Genomic DNA, 19,500 nt, shown 5'->3' on the forward strand with positions numbered 1-19,500 from the left:
TGCTCCTTTTCCTTACCCCGGCCCGGCCGCTTCCGCCCCGGCTCCGCCCCTTCCTGCACCGCCCCGGCCCGCGCACGCCGCCCGGAACTGCCGCCCGCGGCCCGCGCTGCGCGGGGGAACTGCGGTGGTGGTGCACCCTCCGGGCGCCTTCCTCCTCCTCCTCCTCCTCCTCCTCCTCCTCCTCCTCCTCCTCCTCCTCCTCCGCTCCGGTAAGACACCAGCGGGTGGTTCTGCGGGGCCTAGAAGGGGGGGCTTGGGAGGAGGGAGAGAGGATCGGGAAGAGGAAATTTGGGGTAGGAAGGGGGAAGGAAGAGGGGGATTGGGAGGAGACAGAGCGATTGGGAGGATGAAGGAAGAGGGAGCTGAGGAAAGGGAAGAGGGGGTTTGGAACAGGAAGAGGGAATTTCGGGGTTGGGAGGGGAAGAGGGGTTTGGGAGGAGGCAAAGGGGGTTTGTGAGGGGAGAGGAAAAGGGAAATTGGAAGAGGGCAGAGGGGTCTGGGGAAGACAAAAATAATCTGAGAGGGGGGAGGAAGAGCGGATTTGGGGCGAGAAAAAAGAGGTTGGGAGAGGACAGTAAGGGTAAGTTTGGGTGGGAGAAACAAGGTGTTTGGCAGGAGGGAGGAAGACGGGAGCCCTCAGGCACACTTGGCGGCCCTTTCCCTCGGAGCCGGGTGAGCTTTGGGTGTCCTGCGGTGCCGGCAGGGCCCGGAGGGAGCGGCGGCCGCGCTGTCCCTGTGGGATGCGATGGTGCCAAGGAACAGCCCGGCCTGGGCACACGGGCACGCCCGCAGCCGCGGCCCTGAGGAAGTCTGTGCGGGGCAGTAATGGCTGTAGGAGGGTGGTATTTTACTCTCTTGAGCATTCTAAAGTGTTACTTTTAGTTGGGAGGCCTGTTCTTCATTCCTAAAAAGAAGTCCCAGGGAGAAGTTTGCGGCAAGTAGGTTGCAGAGGGTCACGTTGTGGCTTTGGCGTAACTGTTTGAAATTAGTTTTTAACTAGAAGATTGCTTCTGTCTTCGAGAAATTACCAGGAGGATGATACCCAGGAATTTGTACACTTACTAAGTTTCAGTGTAGACATTGAATAAGGCAAAGGTGAAAGCAGTAGTGGAGGTGTACTCCATTTACCAGTGGCATAAGCCAATGAGCAGTGACGTGTTGAAACATCTTCAGGTCCATTTTCTGCAGAATATTGAAGCTCAGTGGTATCAGGGCTTAGCAAATCTCAGTTGTGCAGGTACAATTATCACAGAATGGCCTGAATTGAAAGAGAGTCACAAGGATCATTGTGCCATTTATCAGGTAAAAGATTCACAAGGAATAATATGTCACCAGTGCTGCATGGAACAAACATGTTAGTGACAGCAGACACAGATAAAGGTCAAATAGTTGATGTCTTCTTTGCCACAGATTTGACCTGTAAGGTCTCACAAGGCCTTTTGCCACAAGGCAGAGCGTAAGGAGAGGAGGAACTACAAGTTGTGAAAGAGGATTGAAGCAGGATTGTTTCCCTGATAAGTCCATGGGCCCAGGTATACTACATTAAAGGGTGCCAACAACTGACAAGGTCTTCACAAAGCTGCTTTCTGTCATCTTTAAAAGGCCATGACATCGGGGGAGATCCCAAAGACTGGAGAAAGGCAAACCTTATGCTTATCTTCATGAAGGGCAAGAAGGACAAGCAAGAGAACTACAGACTGGTCAGCCTCATTCCTTCCTCCTGTGTAAGGATCATGGAGGAAGCCATTTGTGGCATAAGAAGGAACAGGTAGAAACTGGGAAGAGCCAGATCTACCAAGGATAAATCATGTCTGATCATTTGGCTTGCCTTCTGTGACTAAACAGCTAGATCTGAAGATGGAGGGAGTGTTGGATACCATCTGCTGTGGGTTTAGGGGGATATAATGGAAGCTTTAATTCACCTGAGGACATTATTGGAAAGATAGAGCCGGTCTTTGTACTCACATGCACAATGGGAAAATGAGAGACAGCACAAGTTAAAACCTCCAATTCAAAACAAGGAAATGAGGACTGAGGTATTGGGACAGCTTGCCCAGAAAGATTTTTGCCTTCCTGTTTTTCGAGATTTTTAGCATGCAACTGGAAAAGTCCTGAGCAAGCTGGTCTGAATTCAGTGTTGACTTTGCATTGAACAGGAGGTTGTATAGGGTGACCACGTGAGGTCCCTTCCACAGGGAATGATTCTGTTATTCTTAAATAATTCACTGTTTCTGTGGAGAAAACAGCAAATATAGGGCATTGGTGTAATTTTTAAAATATTGGATAAACTGGTTACAGTGATATTGATTGGAATACTAATTTAAAAGTACATTATAAAATATGTTGTAGAATAGAACGTAAAATTAAGGATGCCACTACTAGTAACTCCATAGCAGGGGATCTTATTCGTGTCTTAAAAGATTCTTTGAAGAAGATGACAAGGAAATTAGAACTGATTAATACAATTGTTCTCATTAATACAGTTATCCAGACTATTGAAGTGCATGAGTTTTGAAATGTCCCTTGTGGAAAGTAACTGAGAAATTATGCTGTCATAAATCAAGTGCTGATTAAGATACTGTAGCAAAAACTGAAAATAGAAGTTCATTTTTTCCTGCTGTTAAGATTTTCCTTGATCTACTTTCTTAAGACTCATCAGATCTGAAAGTGACCTGGAAGAGGCATTATTGGTAAATAAGAAAAATCTGCCTCTGTCACTGTTAGTAGATATAGTCAGGAAAAGGGTAAATTCTGAGGAATAAAAGGATCCAAAGGGACAGGAACAAGTGAATTGATTTTATGGTGGCAAGTGAAAAACCGTGCAGTGAGTGTGTTGGAAGGAATTATAAGCTGTTGATTCATGTGACTGTGTTTTAAGGTAGCTGCTACAGATTGTGAAGATAACTGAAAAGGATATGTGAGTGAAAGGCCTTTTAATTATCAGGGGCAGTAAAAGGTAAAAATATTGATGAGTCTATAAAAGGATGACATAATAGCAGAAGTCTATAATAGCATTGCATAATAAATAATAAATAGAAGATGTGTACTGTTTTGGAAAAACATCTTTAGTAGTACACCTGCATCAGAAAATAATAGGAATAGGAGCTCAGAAACAGATGGTTGAAAAGATGACCATATCTTAAAATGTAATGGAAGTAGATTCGTTTAGCTGCAAGGTATGATGAATAAGATAATACATAGGCTGGAATGCAAAATAGTAGATGGCAAATAAATGAAGAAAGAAGAGGACTCCTACACACTATAAATCTTACAAATCTTAAATTGGAAGACCACATACTCTGTAGAATGCACAGTTGATTGTATTTGGCAGAAGACAATACTATATTCAAGAAATGAAAGAATCCAAAACTTCTTGGATGTTTTAAGAATAACAACTCGCTGATTAACATCTATGTTTCCCCATGGATTTAAACCACTTAGAACAGTCCAACTTAGGAGGTAACAGAGACCCAAGCTGAGAAAGGTGCTTTTAGGGTTAGGCTGATGGGTGAACGCTGGGTTGCAAGAGGGTGTGCTTGCTTGGTGCAAAACCTGTTCTGCTCAGGGTTCAAGGGTTTCAACACAGCCCTCTGATCTCACAGCTGCATTATCAGTCTAATACAGAAAAGGCAGTGTCACACTCACTCTTTTCCAAACAGCATTTGAATTAGTTCCTGTACAAAGATTCTGCTTCAAGAAGAAAGTCAAGGAGGTCTGTCTTGCAGAATAGACTATGGCATCATCACTGAAACAATCTGCTGTCCTTGTCTCAAGACTGTCATGTTGCTGTATGCTGACTTGACTGCCAGAGAAGCAGTTTGTGGATTAACACATGAATGAATGGAATTGGATCTTAGGTTTGTATGTGTCAAACCACTGTTTGATGCTTAAAAATGGTTTGATCTGCAAACATCTGGAAAGGGCCACTACCAAAAGCAATCATTTACCTTTTGGACCAGAACAGACATTGTTAGTAGCCTGGTTGGCAGCAGTGTTATTATGGTCCCATAAGGAGAGCATAATTATCAATTTGCTTTTTTCAGATGAGGCTATTTTTAGGACAGTTATTGATGTGTTCATCATTCCAGTGAATATACTTCCCTTCTCTAACTCACTAATAGATATTTTTTTTATTTGAAAATACATGCCTAAACTGAGCATACTTGAGCTGCTTACTAAGACCAGTTTCCTCTCTTTGCGTGAGAAATTTCTTATGATATGTTAGTCATAACTGTAGTAGCCTAGGACATTATAATTGTCCTCAAGAACAGAGAAAGAATTGCTGCAATTACATAGCAAATAAAAGAATAAATATGGAGAACCCTTTTGAAATTTGGGGTTTAATAGTTCCTTTCAATATATGTCTATAAAAAGCTAGAGCTAGAAACAAATCTGGGAAGTGTTACCTTCAGAGAGATGAAAATTGAATTAGCATTACATTTGTTCTCTAAATATTAGAGAATGGCTGTGAATGACTGTTGAGGCTGCCTGTTTTTCACATACACAGGTATATTCCTAGTAGAATTCCTCTCTCCCTCAGAGAAGAAGTTAAAGGGTTTTTTTTTTTAATAGGGAGTTCTACAAAATTTCTGAAATTAGTGTTTAGATTCTACAATTTTTAAACAGAGGTTTTAGCAGAGTCCTGGTTTAAGAGTATGGGGTACTGACATGTTCACAGAACAAAGGAATGTGGAACATAATCTATCCACAGATCTCAAGAGCGGCCTGAACATTTATCAGAGGTAGATACATAAAGAAAAGAGGGCATGTGCTTTCTGTGCTCTGTGAATTCACTTTCTGTAGTCATCAGAGAGAAACTGAATTGCTGGGACAGGGCTTGCACTGCAGTCTGTGCTTGATCATTGACAGAGCTGAGTAGATGGTGTGTAGCACTTCCTGGCAGAAGTTCTGTGGCCACCAGAAAATGATTTGTCAAGTAGCAAAGATTAAGGAAGAGAGAAGAGGCTATTGAAGAGGTTTCTTAACTCTCTGCTGGGTCCATTGATAAAATCCCTATGAAGTTCTGTAGGTTGAACTCCTTGATGATCTCAGTCAAGCGATTCTCTGGTGTCTCGTGAAAGCTCAGCATGAGATAAAGGTTCCTGGGGGCTTGTAGGCAAGCGTTGAGGGAGCAGCCTGCCAGTGCTGGTGTTTTGGCCAGAGACGTAAAAGTTCACTGCCATGAATATCAAAAGGAATTCATCAGACAAAACCTTGGAAGCTTTAGCTGAAAAAGCTGTCCATACAGTGCTTTTGATGAAAGAACTGATGAAAGGCTTTTCAAGAATGTCTTCTAGATTATTGGGTAAAAACCCAAACCCACAAACATCCTGATGTGTTTAAAATGAGATTTAAAGGGATTATTAAAAATAACACTTCTCATACATTTTTAGAAAAGTTCAGGAAAGTTCCCATGTTATTTCTTAAATTATTAATTGTCATTTACTGATTTAAGTTAGGTATCTATCTTTGTAGGAACAATTTCTGGTGTAAATGCTATTCCTTAGAGTTTTTTAAGGAAATTAACACAGAATGCTCCAGAGTGCAGGAATGTATTGCTATGAGGCAAACAACTTTTTAAAGTCTTTGTAACCTCTTTCTCAGTTTATTCCATTTCCATGGACACTGTGGCATCTGGCAGCTCTGGATAGTCATTATCTGACATTACACTTAGACTGTCACATGAGTATGTGGATAACACGCAATCTGAATTTTAAAATTTTTCACGGCTTCAGCTAAATTTAAAAATGTATTTTTCAGCTATTTTATATATATAAAAAATATACTATCTGTATATCTTGAGCTGTTCTTTTCAGAAGTCTCAAAAGTTAATTTTTCTACAAGTAAGATTTTTCCTGGTTGCTCTTAAATGATCAATGAGTTCGAAATCACTGTATGTGCAAAACATGTTAAGGAGAAGAGTGTTAATTTCTTTTCTTGAAGTTAATATTTATTTTGCATACTTTTCAATATTTTTATATATTAAATACCAAGAATATGATTTTTTTTAATTTACATAAGTATGATTAGTTTAATTTCTGAATATCATATATGCCAAAGAATGAATTTGGCATTTCAGATGTCCAGGTGTATTCTAAGTTCTGCAGCACTGAAGTTCACAGTCATCTTCTAATGATAATTAATTCACATATAATCCTTGCTGTGGTTTAATATAATTTCATTTTAAAAAGAAAAGAAATCTTCTATTTGTCACATGCTGTTTGAATTATGCTGCATGTAAATAAAGTTGTCATTGTTTTTCTTTTCTTTTAACTCCTGTTGAAGATACAACTATGGCTGCTACAGTGAACTTGGAGCTGGATCCCATTTTTCTGAAAGCCCTGGGCTTTTTGCACTCAAAGAGTAAGGACTCTGCTGAAAAGCTGAAAGCACTTCTTGACGAGTCGTTGGCCAGAGGAACTGATTCAAGTTACCGTCCCTCTCAGAAGGTACTGGTGTCAGGGAGCATGACTCCTTTTTGTGTGCCTTAATATAGCTCCTGCTATTCCTGGTTCCTCTTTTACAGCTGAAAAGTTAAAAGAGAATCAGAAGTTGACGAAAAAGATGAAGTAATTATGGGATGTTCATATTCATCATTCCCCTTTCCTTACAACATAATCCATTCAATTAATAGAAGTTAATGGGAAAAAAAATCTCTACCATGTTGATGTACCAAGACTTAAAAGAGGTATTCAGCATTTTATCAGACATGCTGTGGAAGGTGCACCCAAACTTAGGTATTTCTGCAGTTACATTTCAGAGCTAAAAGGCCTTTAAAATATAGATTAGCTTTGCCACAGATAAATAAGAAGCAAAATAAGCTATTTACCAATAAAGCTGTATCTCTTTCCATGAAATTCTGTTGATGAAGTCATATGAAAAAAACACCAAATGGTTCAAAGCAGAAATTATTTGCTGGCTGAAACCATTGCTGTCCAATGACAAACGTTACTTTTCATCTACTGAAAATCACTGAACACCTGCTAGAGAGAATATTTGACTCTGAGATGAGCGTATGGAAATAGCCAAAAGGGGACATCCTCATGCTGCTGTGTATTGCCATATGGTTAATGAGGTCTTGTTCTCCCCTAGGATGCCTGCAAGTCAGCCTGTTGTGTTCTAATGATGGTCTCTATGCTGATACATTTGCAATATTTCATTTCTACATGGTTCCAAATAACTAAAAGGCGCTAGTACTGCTCAGCATACATCATGCTTTACTGTGTGGTTTAAATTCTTTCTGTTCATCTTGTTAACTCCCTGAAACCTAGCACGGGTCTCAAAGCTCTCAGATGCCCTTGGTGTCAGAGCTCAAAGAAGCAATGTGTGATTTAAAGAGGAAGCAGGGAGCAGAATAACAGTGCAAAGAGGTTTGGGAAGCCAATTCTAATAACAGCTTGGCTGGCAGTCACCTGCCCTCAGGTGAAACTGAGGCTCAGGCCAGAGGAAGAAATTTTTCGTTCTCTTCTTTTCAGTCTGTCTCCAATATCAGCAGGACTGCAATGGTCAGAAATGAAAAAAAGTACAAGAATTCCTTTCCTTGCATTTGCAGGCTGCAGGGCTAATTTGTGGTTGATCATGAAATCCAAGAAGAGAGTGAGGGAGCACAGGATAACCACAGCCAAGTCAATGAACTTTGGAGGGCTGAAGCTCAGGCCTTAGGACCTGTCCAAGTATACAGTACAGAATTGCTCCCATCTTACCATCTGGGAGAGGGTACCTTACTCATGCCCATCATTTGCAGGCTCTCCTGGTTTTCCATTTGCTGGCACTAAAGTGTCATTAATGAGAACCATTGATTTCTATTGGGATATAAATGTATTAATCTGGTAGATGAATGTGGACTGAGATTAAGAGGAGGTCAATATTTCTCTCCATGAAGGAGTGAAGTACTGATGTCTGGTTACATTGGTTGTCAGCTTATGTTTTTAGCTTATACTGAATTTTGTCCTCAGAACTATCTAAAAATTTGTGTTCATTACCTCTTTGAATTTTAAGAGCACAAATGTCTCCTTTTTAATTAATGTTCCAAAGAGGATCTGTGTTTGGAAAAGGAGCACCTTCTCCTCAGAAAGGTGAGTGGTAAGGGAAGATTTTATTAAATCTCTGCGATTTACGCACTAATTTGTTGATGTGATATGATAATATTTCAAGAAATGTTTTTTTTTTTAAAGTGTATATGTAGATGATCAGTGTTGTATGGTATATTGTTTGCCTGTCCTGTTATCTTACTAATTGCAAATTAGGTAGGAACTCAGTTGCAGAATTTAGCTTCAATTTTTTTTCTGTTTCCAGGAAGTAGAGCAACCAAAAGTATCTGTCACCAAACCCATTAAGCAAGAGCCTAAAGCTTCATCCAGTTTGCCTTCTGGCAACAATAATGGCAAGCCCACTGCATCAGAAAAGGTGAAAAAAGAAACAGAAAAGAGATCTGCAGATAAAGTAAGTTGTTTTTGTTCTCTAGTGAAATAACTTGGTTAATAAACTTTAAGATGTTTTAGACAAAAGCTCCCCTTTTCAACTCATGGTGCAGCCTGTGAGCTGCATTAGCCAGTCATGTTGCCATTTAGGCAGTCTAATAAATGTCTTCTTGAAATTATGCTGTGATTATTTTCCCTGCCCATTCCCTCCCAACATGGGGAGGTTGGACTTAAGGGGTGCCTTCCAAACCATTCTGTGTTTTAAAACCTAAGAGATGATCTCATAAGAGATTACTTAAATGTAGCAAGTTGAAATGTGATATTCCTGAAGCTTTCTCACGGATTTTGAGGTGAAGTACGAAAAGGAGACTTGAGCTGCTAGTTCACAAATATTTTGAAGAAAATATGTAATTAAAGAAAATACATTAGTGTGTATGCTGTGTAAAATACACCTTCTTATACCACTAATCTAACTGTTCCATTTTAACTCATTTTAATGATCAGTTAGTTTGTTGCATTTCATATTCTCTGTGTGTGTTTAATAGACAAAAGGGGATCCTGCTGAAGGAGCTGATGCACCAAAGAAGCCCAGAGTAGAGAAACAAGAGGCTCGTTCTTCTCCTATTACAGTTCAGACGAGCAAAGATTTATCCATGCCTGATTTATCTAGCTTTGAGGAAACCAGTGCTGATGACTTTGCCATGGAAATGGGATTAGCCTGTGTTGTTTGCAGGTAAGTCAACGTTGCTTCATTCCAGCTAGGTGTAGTTACCTTTTTTTAAATTGTGTACCATTGAGTTAATGCTTCTCATAGTTTTTATTCCAGAAATCATTTAATCACTTAGTATCCAAAATTGATAATACATTTAAGGCTCCTTCATGAATAAGAATGGTTTCTTGAAAATGGAACCTTTAGAGAGTGAAACAGCTTTTCTTCTGCAGGAAAGCATAAGTGAAAAATAAAACTAGATATGATGCAAAACCCATCATGACAAACACAGTTTTCAATTACTGGAAAACAAAATACTGATGGCTAGTGATAAGCATTTTTTAAAAATCATTTCTCATCTGAAAGCACTTTTAGGTGGTATTAATATGAGATCTGTATGTGTTGCTCTTCTTTGCCTAATCATTTGACATTAGTTTATACATAGCCATGTTTTATCAGCATATGTATCTTGCAGTGAAGACAGGTTGTTTTTACGTTCCAGTAAGGGCTCTAAAACTGGACTTCATTAACATGGTACTAGCATTACATTTAGTGTTAACAGATGTATAAAATACTTTTGAATAAGCACCCTAGGATCAAATCAGTCGCATCAGGATTTTGTTTCACAGATCATTTATATCCTTGTTAGGTTCCCACTGCTGCCAAAAGGAACAGTTTGGCTCTTCCAGTTGTGCCTCCTTCCCTGGACTATTTAGGGGGATATATTGCCAGTACAGTTTGTGATCAACTGAATCAGCCCCTGGATCAGCTCTCCACATGGGTTTTTCAGTAGGTTTGGATTTCAGTCAGCTCAGTAAGAGTAAATGCTTATGCTGGCGCATGTGTGGATGCAGGAGTGTAGAGGCAGGACAGAGAAGAGGGACAGGCCTTTTGGCAGCAGTATGCAATTTAGCTCAGCTTGAGTCAGTTGGGAAACACTGCCTTATAATTCTTTCATCATTTCTGTGGTCATTCCTGTTGTGAAGATACAGAAGTGTTGTCAGTGCACAGAGGATAAATTTCTGTAGTTACAGCTGATTATGCTGGTGACCAGTTGGGGACTGATGGGATTTCATATTCAGTGTTAGTTCAAATACTTACTTTCTTATTGTAGACATTGACAAAGGAAGAAGTATATAAATACATGAATGTTACCTTTTTTCCCCCAAATGCCATTTTTGCTGTCTCTTAAAAGAGGCAACACCCCTTTTGTAGCCCCTATCATAGCCCATTCAGTGCTATGTTAAAATGCTACTAAAAATAGTAAGGTATTACCTTATTTAGCAGGAGGGGGTAATGAAGTTTTGTTATGACAGTCTTGACCTGCTGTGGATGATTAATTCTGTGTCTTCCCTGGCAAAGAGAAACACTTGCAGACATAATGAGAAGTGCCTGCAAAGTAAAGAAGCTGAAGGCAGAAAATTCAGCTCCTGTGCCCACTGTAGTCGAGACTTTGAAAAGCACGGGCCAGATACATGTTTCCATTAGCTGATCCACAATCCCTGTTTAACCTGGCTGCTGAAGGCTTTGCTTCTACCATTTTATGGTCACCAACTCCAGTGTTCTTGCAAAAGATGTATCTACCCTGGTTAACCAAAATATCTCTGATGCCAGACAGAGGGAGAAGCACTGCCGGGAAGGAAGAACTCATTAGAGAGGGAGTGGCAACAGTGACCCCAACACTCTGGATTGTTTCCATTTTGTATGGAATCTTCTGAAACTGATGTCACATAGTTGTCTGTCTCCAGCTCACGCTGGACTGGATGTTTTTCAGAGGATTTGTGCTTTAATGTTCTGAATCCAGCTCATGGTCAGACAGTATTCCTCTATTTATTGCTTTCTTTCAAAATGTGCACCCTCTTTGGGTGAGCCAAAATAATAACATCCTGTATGTTTTTAAAATTACATCTTTTAATGACTCAATTATTCAAACAGTTGTGAATGAAAACATGTCAAATTGTAGAGCAGGTGGAGTTCATAGCACAAGAGTTTATACTTATATTGCTTAAGAAGACAAGCTAGCAAGAACCCAGCTCTGGGTTCACAAATGCAAAAAAGTGCTTTTGGATATTAACTAATCCTTTTTATACGTGTGAAAACTAAAACAGAGGCATGAAATGTTTCTCCAAGATTTTCAAAGTGTCAAATATATTTTCAGTGATTAGGAGTAATTAATGTTGATACCTTGGTGTTTTCCTTCTTGTTCTTTTATATCAAGTTAGTTGTTCTTTTTCACTAAGTTAGGCATAAGGAGTATGCTTAAAAACAACTTCATCCTCTCCAGTACCTGTAGGCCTTGGAAAAACAGGACAACTCACCAGTTATGGAGGCTCCTCACTGGCTTCTCAGTTGTACAAAGAGGAAATAATACATGCAGTTTGTAGATGATAGCGAAGCTTTCCTCCCCAAAAAAATATTTTTAAAAGACTGGTTTGGAAATTACAACCTAGTTTTCTATTAATACTTGTTTGGTTGGTTTTTGAAGGTAAAAAATCATTAGGTTTGTTTCATAGTTATCTTATAATTTAAAAGTAAGTGGTTTAACTTGTTTCCGAGCAAAAGAGTTTATGGGTTTTCAATCAATCGAGCATTGGTTTCTGTAATTTTAAAATAGGGTGAATCTCCTTCCTTGAGACTATTTGCTCTGATCCAGTTTGTTTAGGAATAAAAAACAAGCAAAACATCTTTTGAGTATCCTGAATGTAAAATAATGGACCCTAGAACTTCAGAAAGGTTTCCCCTTCTGTTTTTAGCTAGCCTGTTTAAAAGAGAAATCTTTCTTAGAAAATGTTCCAGTACTTATATGGACAATACCTTCAGACTTTGTTTTTCTGTTATATAAAAAAATAAGGGATTACCTTTCCCCATGTATCTACAAATAGAGTTTCCATGGTTACCTGGGTACCTGCTCCTCAGGGATATGAGCAAAAGCAGCTTAGCAATTAAATAGCTTGATTTGTCATCTGAAAGAAGGAATCATTAGGAAAATGGTATTTGGGTAATTCACAGGCAGACTCCCAGCCATATATATATATGTCACTAATGTGTCATTTATACAGCATGATTACTTTCAGCAAGACCCACGCAAAATGAAGCCCTCATCACCAGCTTGCATGTTTGCTTCAAGGCAGGACTGCACAATTAATCCTTTCTATTCCATCTCTCCGTGATTCTGGTATTATCTCAAATTCCACGTGTCTGTTTATGTGGTCGGGACCAGAGGCATGGCTAATAAAACATCTTCAAAGTAGCATAGAGCTTGGATGATGATGCTTTTAAATCCTGCAGCAGAAAGTACTCCTACATGCTTGTCATTGCGAAATTATTTGTTCTTGAACTGTATTGCTCTGCAGCTGTCAGCAAAGTTACCCAAATGGAGACTAGGCCCTCATATTCTGTTATAATGAGGAAGTTGTAATTGGCATACTGTGATGTATCCATAAAATGCCCAGGTGAACCAAAGCGAGCAAGACTTACATTTCTAACCTAAAAATCGAACAGGGAAATCAAGACTGTCGTATAAACATGTTTAATGGAATGGAAGTCTTCATATTTCTTGAAAGAAATTACCTTTAAAAAATACCAATTTTCTGAAATATTAGTTAGGAAGAACTGATACAGGAAGAAAAGGAATACATTCTATTTGCCACAGGTAGAAGATATATGTGAAAGGAAAAATATTTTTATTTTTTATCTTAAGCCTTGCAAAATTTTCAACAATTGGATAATCCTCTAAGTGCTTTCTCCCATAATCTGTTCTTAACTATTTGCTCTGCAGGCAAATGACAGTTACTTTTGTGAATCAGCTAGTGGAGTGTCAGGAGTGCCATAATCTCTACCACCAGGATTGCCATAAACCTCAGGTGACAGACAAGGAAGTGAATGATCCTCGACTTGTCTGGTATTGTGCCCGCTGTACCAGGCAGATGAAGAGAATGGTAGGAGTCAGTTTTTTGTCTCGTGTGAGCACTATTTGAATACAGCAGGCTATTTCTACTGTGTGAAAATATTTCCTGGGTTAGACAAGTTTTAGGAAGCACATTGGAGAATCATTTTTCTCAGCAGTGCTTCCCGTGCTGCAGCTGTGGTTTTTAATGTGGCATCTCAAAGAGTATTTCCGTAATGCACTTCTTAAACAAAGCTTTTTAAAAATCAGAAGGTGAGTGAAGAAGAGTGAAATAGGATTGTTTCCTGCTTGGCAAGGAGAAAACAGCTTTTAGTAATAGCCCTGCATTTTAAGTTTTCTTCTCAGCTTTGGATATGAGTGGTTCTTTTCTTGTAGGACAAGACTGCAAATTTCAGTCTGACACGTTGAATGTTCTCAGGGTCACAGATAAACTCAGGATAGCACATTCCAGTTAAAAAAAACCCCTGCATTTATTTTGATTTATATGCATGACTGAACAGTATCCTACCAGAATCCTACTCATTTCATTATGAGAAATAACAAAAGACAACACCTTTGGGTGCATACAACATTAGTGACTTCAGTTCTGACGTTTTAAAATCACACCCAGAATAAAGAAAAATACAGCAGAAAATGTGTTTTGAAACTATTCTGCAATAACTTAGCAAGTGTTATCTGTTGAAATGGCTCCACTAAGAAACAAGGAAAGAAGGCAAAGTAAGATCCTGGCCTAGGATGTACTAACATTGATTGAAATACATGATTATTCTGATGATCATCAAGCCTTGAACTCAGAGGAGTGTTTGCTTGGGGTCAGTTCCTGCACAGTGCACAGGGTAGCCAATTTAGCCATTGAGCAGTTGCCTTCAGTATGACCTTTCCTTTTTTTTGTTTTGGCATGAATTCTGCCGTTTTGCCTGCCACTTCTTAGCAGGCTTTTGCAGCCTACATCCTAGTACTGCTGGACTATGTCCTTGTCTTTTGCAAGTTCACCTGTCTTTGCCTTATTTCTCTAAAGGCCCAGTGCTTTCCTGCTCTCCAAATGTCAACACTGCCACTCTTTCCATGCTGAAATAGCAAGTTCTGTTCAGGATGCTTTTTGGCTGGACTCTGTCCCCAGTACCATACCCAGGACATCTCCACATGCCCTATTGCCTCATTTCTCAGGGACCATTAAAGCTGAAATTTTAAAGGCTAGATTGCAGTCTTAAAATGTTCATCCTTTTTGTTAACAGTCAAAACAGTCCATCTTTTGTAGTCTGTAACTAATTCAGGGTGCTTTTTCCTACCACTTACACAGGCTCAGAAGACACAAAAACCACCTCAAAAACCAGCTCCTGCAGTGGTTTCAGTTGCACCAGCTTTGAAGGATCCATTGGTCAAGAAACCAGAAATCAAGTTAAAACCTGAGACCCCACCAGCTTTTCTGGCATTCAAAAGAACAGAAGTCAAGGTAATGTAGTTTAAATTTACCAGAGGAAGAGTTTGTTTCACTGTACAGATAATAGGGTTTTTTTACCATTAGACCAGTCTTTCCACATAAGAACTATAATTGAAAATAGTTTCCTACACCATGTGGACTAAGTAGTACCACAGCATAGTGGGTTTGCATGAACGCTGAAAGAACGGGGAAAAAAATCTCACTTCACATGTGGATGCTCCATCCCTGGAAGTGTTCAAGACCAGGCTGGGTGAGGCTCTGAGCAACCTGGTCTCATGGAAGGTGTCCCTGCCTGTGCCAGGGGGGTTGGAATTAGATGATCTTTACAGTCCTTTCCACAACTTGAACCATTCTATGAGTCTATGAGCTGTATAAAATGCATTATTTGCTCTCTCTAGTCAAGTAACTTCTCTGTAATTTGGCATTTGAAAGGTTTTTTCTCATGGCAACAGTGGCCTTGACAGTGCTGAGTTTACACTTGGATTTGATGATCTTGAAGGTCTTTTCTAGCCTAGATGGTTCTGTGATTCCATTGCAAGGAAAGTGTTGCTGACTCTGAGATTTAATTTAGGAGCTTCTTAAATATAATCTGATCAAGTGGGTGGCATCCCTGCCCATGGTAGGAGGGTTGGAATAAGATGATCTTTAAGGTCCCTTCCTGCCCAAACCCTTCTGTGATTCTCTTCTGTGATTCTGTGTTGCCCCATGTTTCTGTTTTTCCAAGTTAAAGTATTGTCAAAAATTGGTCAAAGGTGGTAAACCAGAAGCAGTGTGATAGATAACAGAGTAGTCTAAAAAAGCATGACCCTTTCTTAGGAAAACACAGCTTTAGCTCAAAATCAAAGGAATTATTCATTTGCTCAAAGTTACGTTTGCCGTTGCTCTGCCTGGATGCAAGCCATCATGAACACTAGGATGCGTATTGCTCTAACACTTATGCTTGTGAATTACTTTCTTCACCTCAGCAGAGTTATTTATGTGCCTAAAAAGGTTGTAAGACCTAGGGCCTGATTTCTTCCATCAACTTTACTGTTTAGAAGTTTTCTGGGTATTCTATAAAAGGAGTATTACTTGAATAGAGAGGTATACTTTTTGTTTTGACTCTGCCATTTGGTCTAACTCTTGATTTAAATCAACATATCATCCTCATCTGAAGCCTGGGGATTTTAGGATTTAAGGTGTGGGAACTCAGTGTGGATAGCAGCACAGTGCTTCACAGGCAAAGCAGCCCATGTTTGGAGAAAGTTTGTCTTTCACAGTGCCTTAATGGGAAGAGACTATGGGGGTAGTACTCTTTTTTTTTTATTATTCTATCTGTGGTACAAGCTGCTAAGAACCAGGAAGAAATTAAACAGTTTAGATACTTCTACTTTGACAGTAAAACTGTAATAAATGTAATACTTAATTGCTCAGTGTCTGATTTTTGTCTGAGCATCTGTCAGCTTGTTAAAAAGTGACACCTGGTAACAACAGTAAACAAATAAAATAGAAGGCAAGCCACCACCTTAAATATAATTCACAAATTTGCGCTTCTGTTGTTTATGGAGGGATCACAGGGCTGTGTGGTAGTCTGCTAAGTGTACAGAAGAAAGGGGAGAAAAGCTATTATGTTCTGTGTGCCTGGGAGATTAGAAGTTGGCTGCACCTGGCATCGTTTCCTGTTCTTCTTAGTACTTTTCAACTGGTGACCAGTGATGAAATATTGTCCACTGGGTGTTCATGGGAAAAGAACTGAAACAGAGGCTCAGTGTGCTCCTGCTGTGATGTGTTACACAAATAGATGCTGCTATAATAAGAATGCTTATTTATTTTAGACCTCAGCGGCAGTTTCGGGGAACTCTGCCAGTACAAGCGTTTCCTCTTCAGCAACGAGTGGCCTTACAGGATGGGCAGCTTTTGCAGCCAAAACCTCCTCTGCCAACCCATCAACTGCCAAACTGGGATCGACAGCACAGAGTGCCAGCGGGAAACCTGCAGCTTCTTCAAATAACCAGAAACCCGTGGGTTTGTCAGGGCTGGCAACTTCAAAAACAGGATTGGGGGCCAAAATAGCTTCTGCCAACAACAGCGCAAACCCCGTTCAGCTGAAGCCTCCCCCGCCGCTGACCCTGGGGAAGACGACGCTGAGCCGCTCGGTGAGCAGCGACAACGTGAGCAAGGCCGGGCTGCCCAGCCCCGGCAGCGCCGCCCCCGGCAGCAGCAGCCAGGCCAGCGGCGGCAACGGCAGCGGCGGCTCCGCGGGGAACAGCGCGGGTGGCACCGGCAAAGCCGCGGCTGACACCGGCAACCAGCCGGCATCCCTGAAGGGCCCGACCTCGCAGGAGTCCCAGCTCAACGCCATGAAAAGGCTACAAATGGTCAAGAAGAAAGCTGCTCAGAAGAAGCTCAAGAAGTAGTCTGGCTGCTTGCTGATGTTTGTTGGCTGCGTTTCTGTGAGACAGTGCCGTCAGTGTTTTTCTTAAAATCCCCCAGGTGCTGGAGTGAAAGAGGTTAAATCAGGGAAGCCCAAACACTATGCTATACAGAAGGTCAGACTTTAATAATTGTAATATTCCTTCTGCCTTTGCAAGTCTGTGAATTGAACACATTAGAGGAATTCATTATTACGTGCTCCTGGTTTTGTAGCTCAAAGCACTGAAACTTGAAATTGTAAAAACTGGGTATTTTTTAATATTAAAACCCCCACATTTGTGTAGATACTTAATAAATTGAACTTGCTGAAACCATCGTTCTTAAATGTTAATAATAAAAAGATTATTAATCGGGGAAGTCCCTGCCACTTTTCTTTTGACCCATATCCCAATACTTAAAATGCTTTAGATGTTCAAAGCTGTCTATATTGTGCAGAGTTTATTACCTTAAATTATAAAGCTTGTTAGGGGAAAAAATATTTTCTTTTAATTTCAAAATTTCACTGTTCAACAACAGTGTATTTAAATTGAGATTTTTGGTTTGGCAGTTTGCTAAATTGGCCTATTTTGGTTTAATACAGTGAGAAACTTCAACTAAAAAGAACAGAAGAGAGTCAAAACTGTCTTCAAGTTTTCTTAAAATGTAGAGTACCATCGTGTATTTGAGGAGCATCAGGTTCTCCAGCTCTCCATTCTTACCCCTGAGCTGTTCTTCTCAATTTGTGCTCCCTCTCTTCACCCCAGAATTAGCTCGAGGTGGGCAGTGGAAAATGACCTCGAGTCTTTCTCTCTGTGACCAGAATGTGGCAATTTCCCTCCATTCCTTCTGTGATGAGAGGAGCATCTCTAAACATGAAAACATCTTGGACTTTATTGGGTTGGCATGGCCAGTATTATTTTCTCTTATCATACTCTGATTTGATGGGTAATAAGTCACATTAATCTTCCCAAAGCTGAGTCTTGCCCGTGATGGTAATTGGTGAGTGATTTCTCACTCCACTTATCTTGACCTTTGACTCTTCCATCTTTTATTTTCTGTGCCCCCCACCCAGCTGAGGAGGGGAGTGCATGACAGAGCAGCTGGGGTGGGCACCTGACATCTGTCCATGGTCAACCCACCACACAGACTGGCATAGGTAGGTGAAAGCTGCTGCTTTTCTTTGCCATCCTGCATTTTAAGTGTGTGTAAAGCTTGATACATGGCAGCCATTTCCCATACCTCATTTCCTTTCTCCACAATTAAGATTTAGGCTAAAGTTCCTTAAACAGCCAAAGGAATTGTTTCGTTTACTCAGGATTGCCTCAGCTGCCTGGAGAATTTGCATATTTTTTCAGCTATTATTTCCTGTGGAGGGAAAAAAAAGACAGGTTTTATCTTTGTAGTGCCTGCAGCTTCCAGGGCTGTGTAAAAATAACAGCATGAGGAGGAGGAATCCAGAACTTTTACTGCTTTTTGATCAGCCCATCCTTCTTCCTTTCCAGCACAGAGGGTTTTAATGGTAGCACAGTAGGAAAAGACAGTGATGCAGTTTCCATTAGCAAACAGAAGGCATAATTTCTTCCTAAGTGTTTTTCAGAAGACTGTTGCCTACACGGAGAAATAGTGTGAAGATAGACTCTCTAAATGGCCAAGTGCTCCTATGTGAAGTGTTCATTCCAGTAGTAAAACCTGCTCCCAGAGGAGTGTTCAAGGTGCTAGCTGCCTCTGTCTTACCTCTGAACATCCATAAAGCTTTGTTTGTGAGAGTGCAGGAGCTTACATCTCAACTGTGCCGATTACTTTAGGTACCACCAATGGGGTGAACACGGGCAGAAAAAGAATGATCCTTGTTTTTAAACTGTGGTAGCTGATGCCATTTAGAATACTCCTGAGACCTGATTCAAGTGTGCCCTGATGTGTCTTTGCATCTATAACTCTGGCATGGATTCACTGTAGGGTCCCTCCATTCAAAATGAAATAAGTGATACTGTGTGCTTTTTGTGCGCGCCACACTTTTCCCTCTGATAAGGCCAAGTCTGGCCGCACTTGTTGATAGCACTGCATTAACAAAATGTGCAATACAGGTACAGTTTGCATCAGCAAAAGACTTTCTTCCACTGTAACTTTCCCAGCTTCCTAAATGAAATACAAAGTCTTCTTCCATTGGTATAAAAATGTCAGTTAGGATTGTGACTCTGAAGTATTATATCAGAAAGGATTTATAGCGCAGACCAGGACTTTTAAATTAAGTGTTTAGCTTGAGTATGTTAGATAGGCATTGCTGAAAAATAGAGAAGATTGAAGGGAACAGTTGCTTTCTGCTTTGATGTTATAGTTAGGATGAAATTAACAACTGTATTTTCAGGAAAGAAGTCTGTTCTACAGGCTTGTTTGACTGAAGTCGTGTGTCAGGTTGAAGAACATAGTGTAGGGCAGGAAGAAGGAATGCCCGTCTGAATTTTGAGAAGCATGCCTCTTATTTAGTAAAATAACTGGAGAAGAGTCCTGTGATTTTTCTGTCCCCAGACCAAATTGCTCTGTGATTTACTATAAAAATAGCTACCTGACTTAAATGTTTTAGAAATTGGTGTAGTAGTATTTTACTTCCACTTATTGGCAGTTGATGTTTTTT

The 19,500-nt window shown here is 40.2% G+C and overlaps 2 protein-coding genes across 6 annotated transcripts in view; one reads left to right on the plus strand and one right to left on the minus strand.

Moving 5' to 3' along the window:
* GSTCD (glutathione S-transferase C-terminal domain containing) overlaps nt 1-30 on the minus strand; it is a 46,450-nt gene extending 46,420 nt beyond the window's left edge. Inside the window, exon 1 of the mRNA XM_005517497.2 lies at nt 17-30. The gene's annotated coding sequence lies outside the window, so the exon portion shown is untranslated. The remainder of the gene's footprint in view (nt 1-16) is intronic.
* Nucleotides 31-87: 57 nt separating this feature from the next.
* On the plus strand, nt 88-17,242 carry INTS12 (integrator complex subunit 12). Of its 5 annotated transcripts, none has more exons than XM_014259516.2 (7): nt 88-209; nt 6,286-6,449; nt 8,296-8,442; nt 8,966-9,153; nt 12,908-13,067; nt 14,337-14,489; nt 16,292-17,242. In XM_014259516.2, exons 2-7 carry the CDS (start codon nt 6,294-6,296, stop codon nt 16,871-16,873), a joined length of 1,386 nt encoding a protein of 461 aa, XP_014114991.1. In that variant the 5' UTR covers nt 88-209; nt 6,286-6,293; the 3' UTR covers nt 16,874-17,242. The 5 variants fall into 5 exon arrangements, with proteins under 5 accessions (XP_014114991.1, XP_087912464.1, XP_087912463.1 ...); XM_088056338.1 differs by lacking the exon at nt 88-209 and adding an exon at nt 654-672; XM_088056337.1 differs by lacking the exon at nt 88-209 and adding an exon at nt 1,379-1,724.
* The last annotated feature ends 2,258 nt before the right edge of the window (nt 17,243-19,500 follow it).

This window comes from Pseudopodoces humilis, chromosome 6, assembly GCF_049639895.1.
Source record: "Pseudopodoces humilis isolate 2021_Gansu_Grassland_sample_001 chromosome 6, ASM4963989v1, whole genome shotgun sequence".
Lineage (NCBI taxonomy): Eukaryota > Metazoa > Chordata > Aves > Passeriformes > Paridae > Pseudopodoces > Pseudopodoces humilis.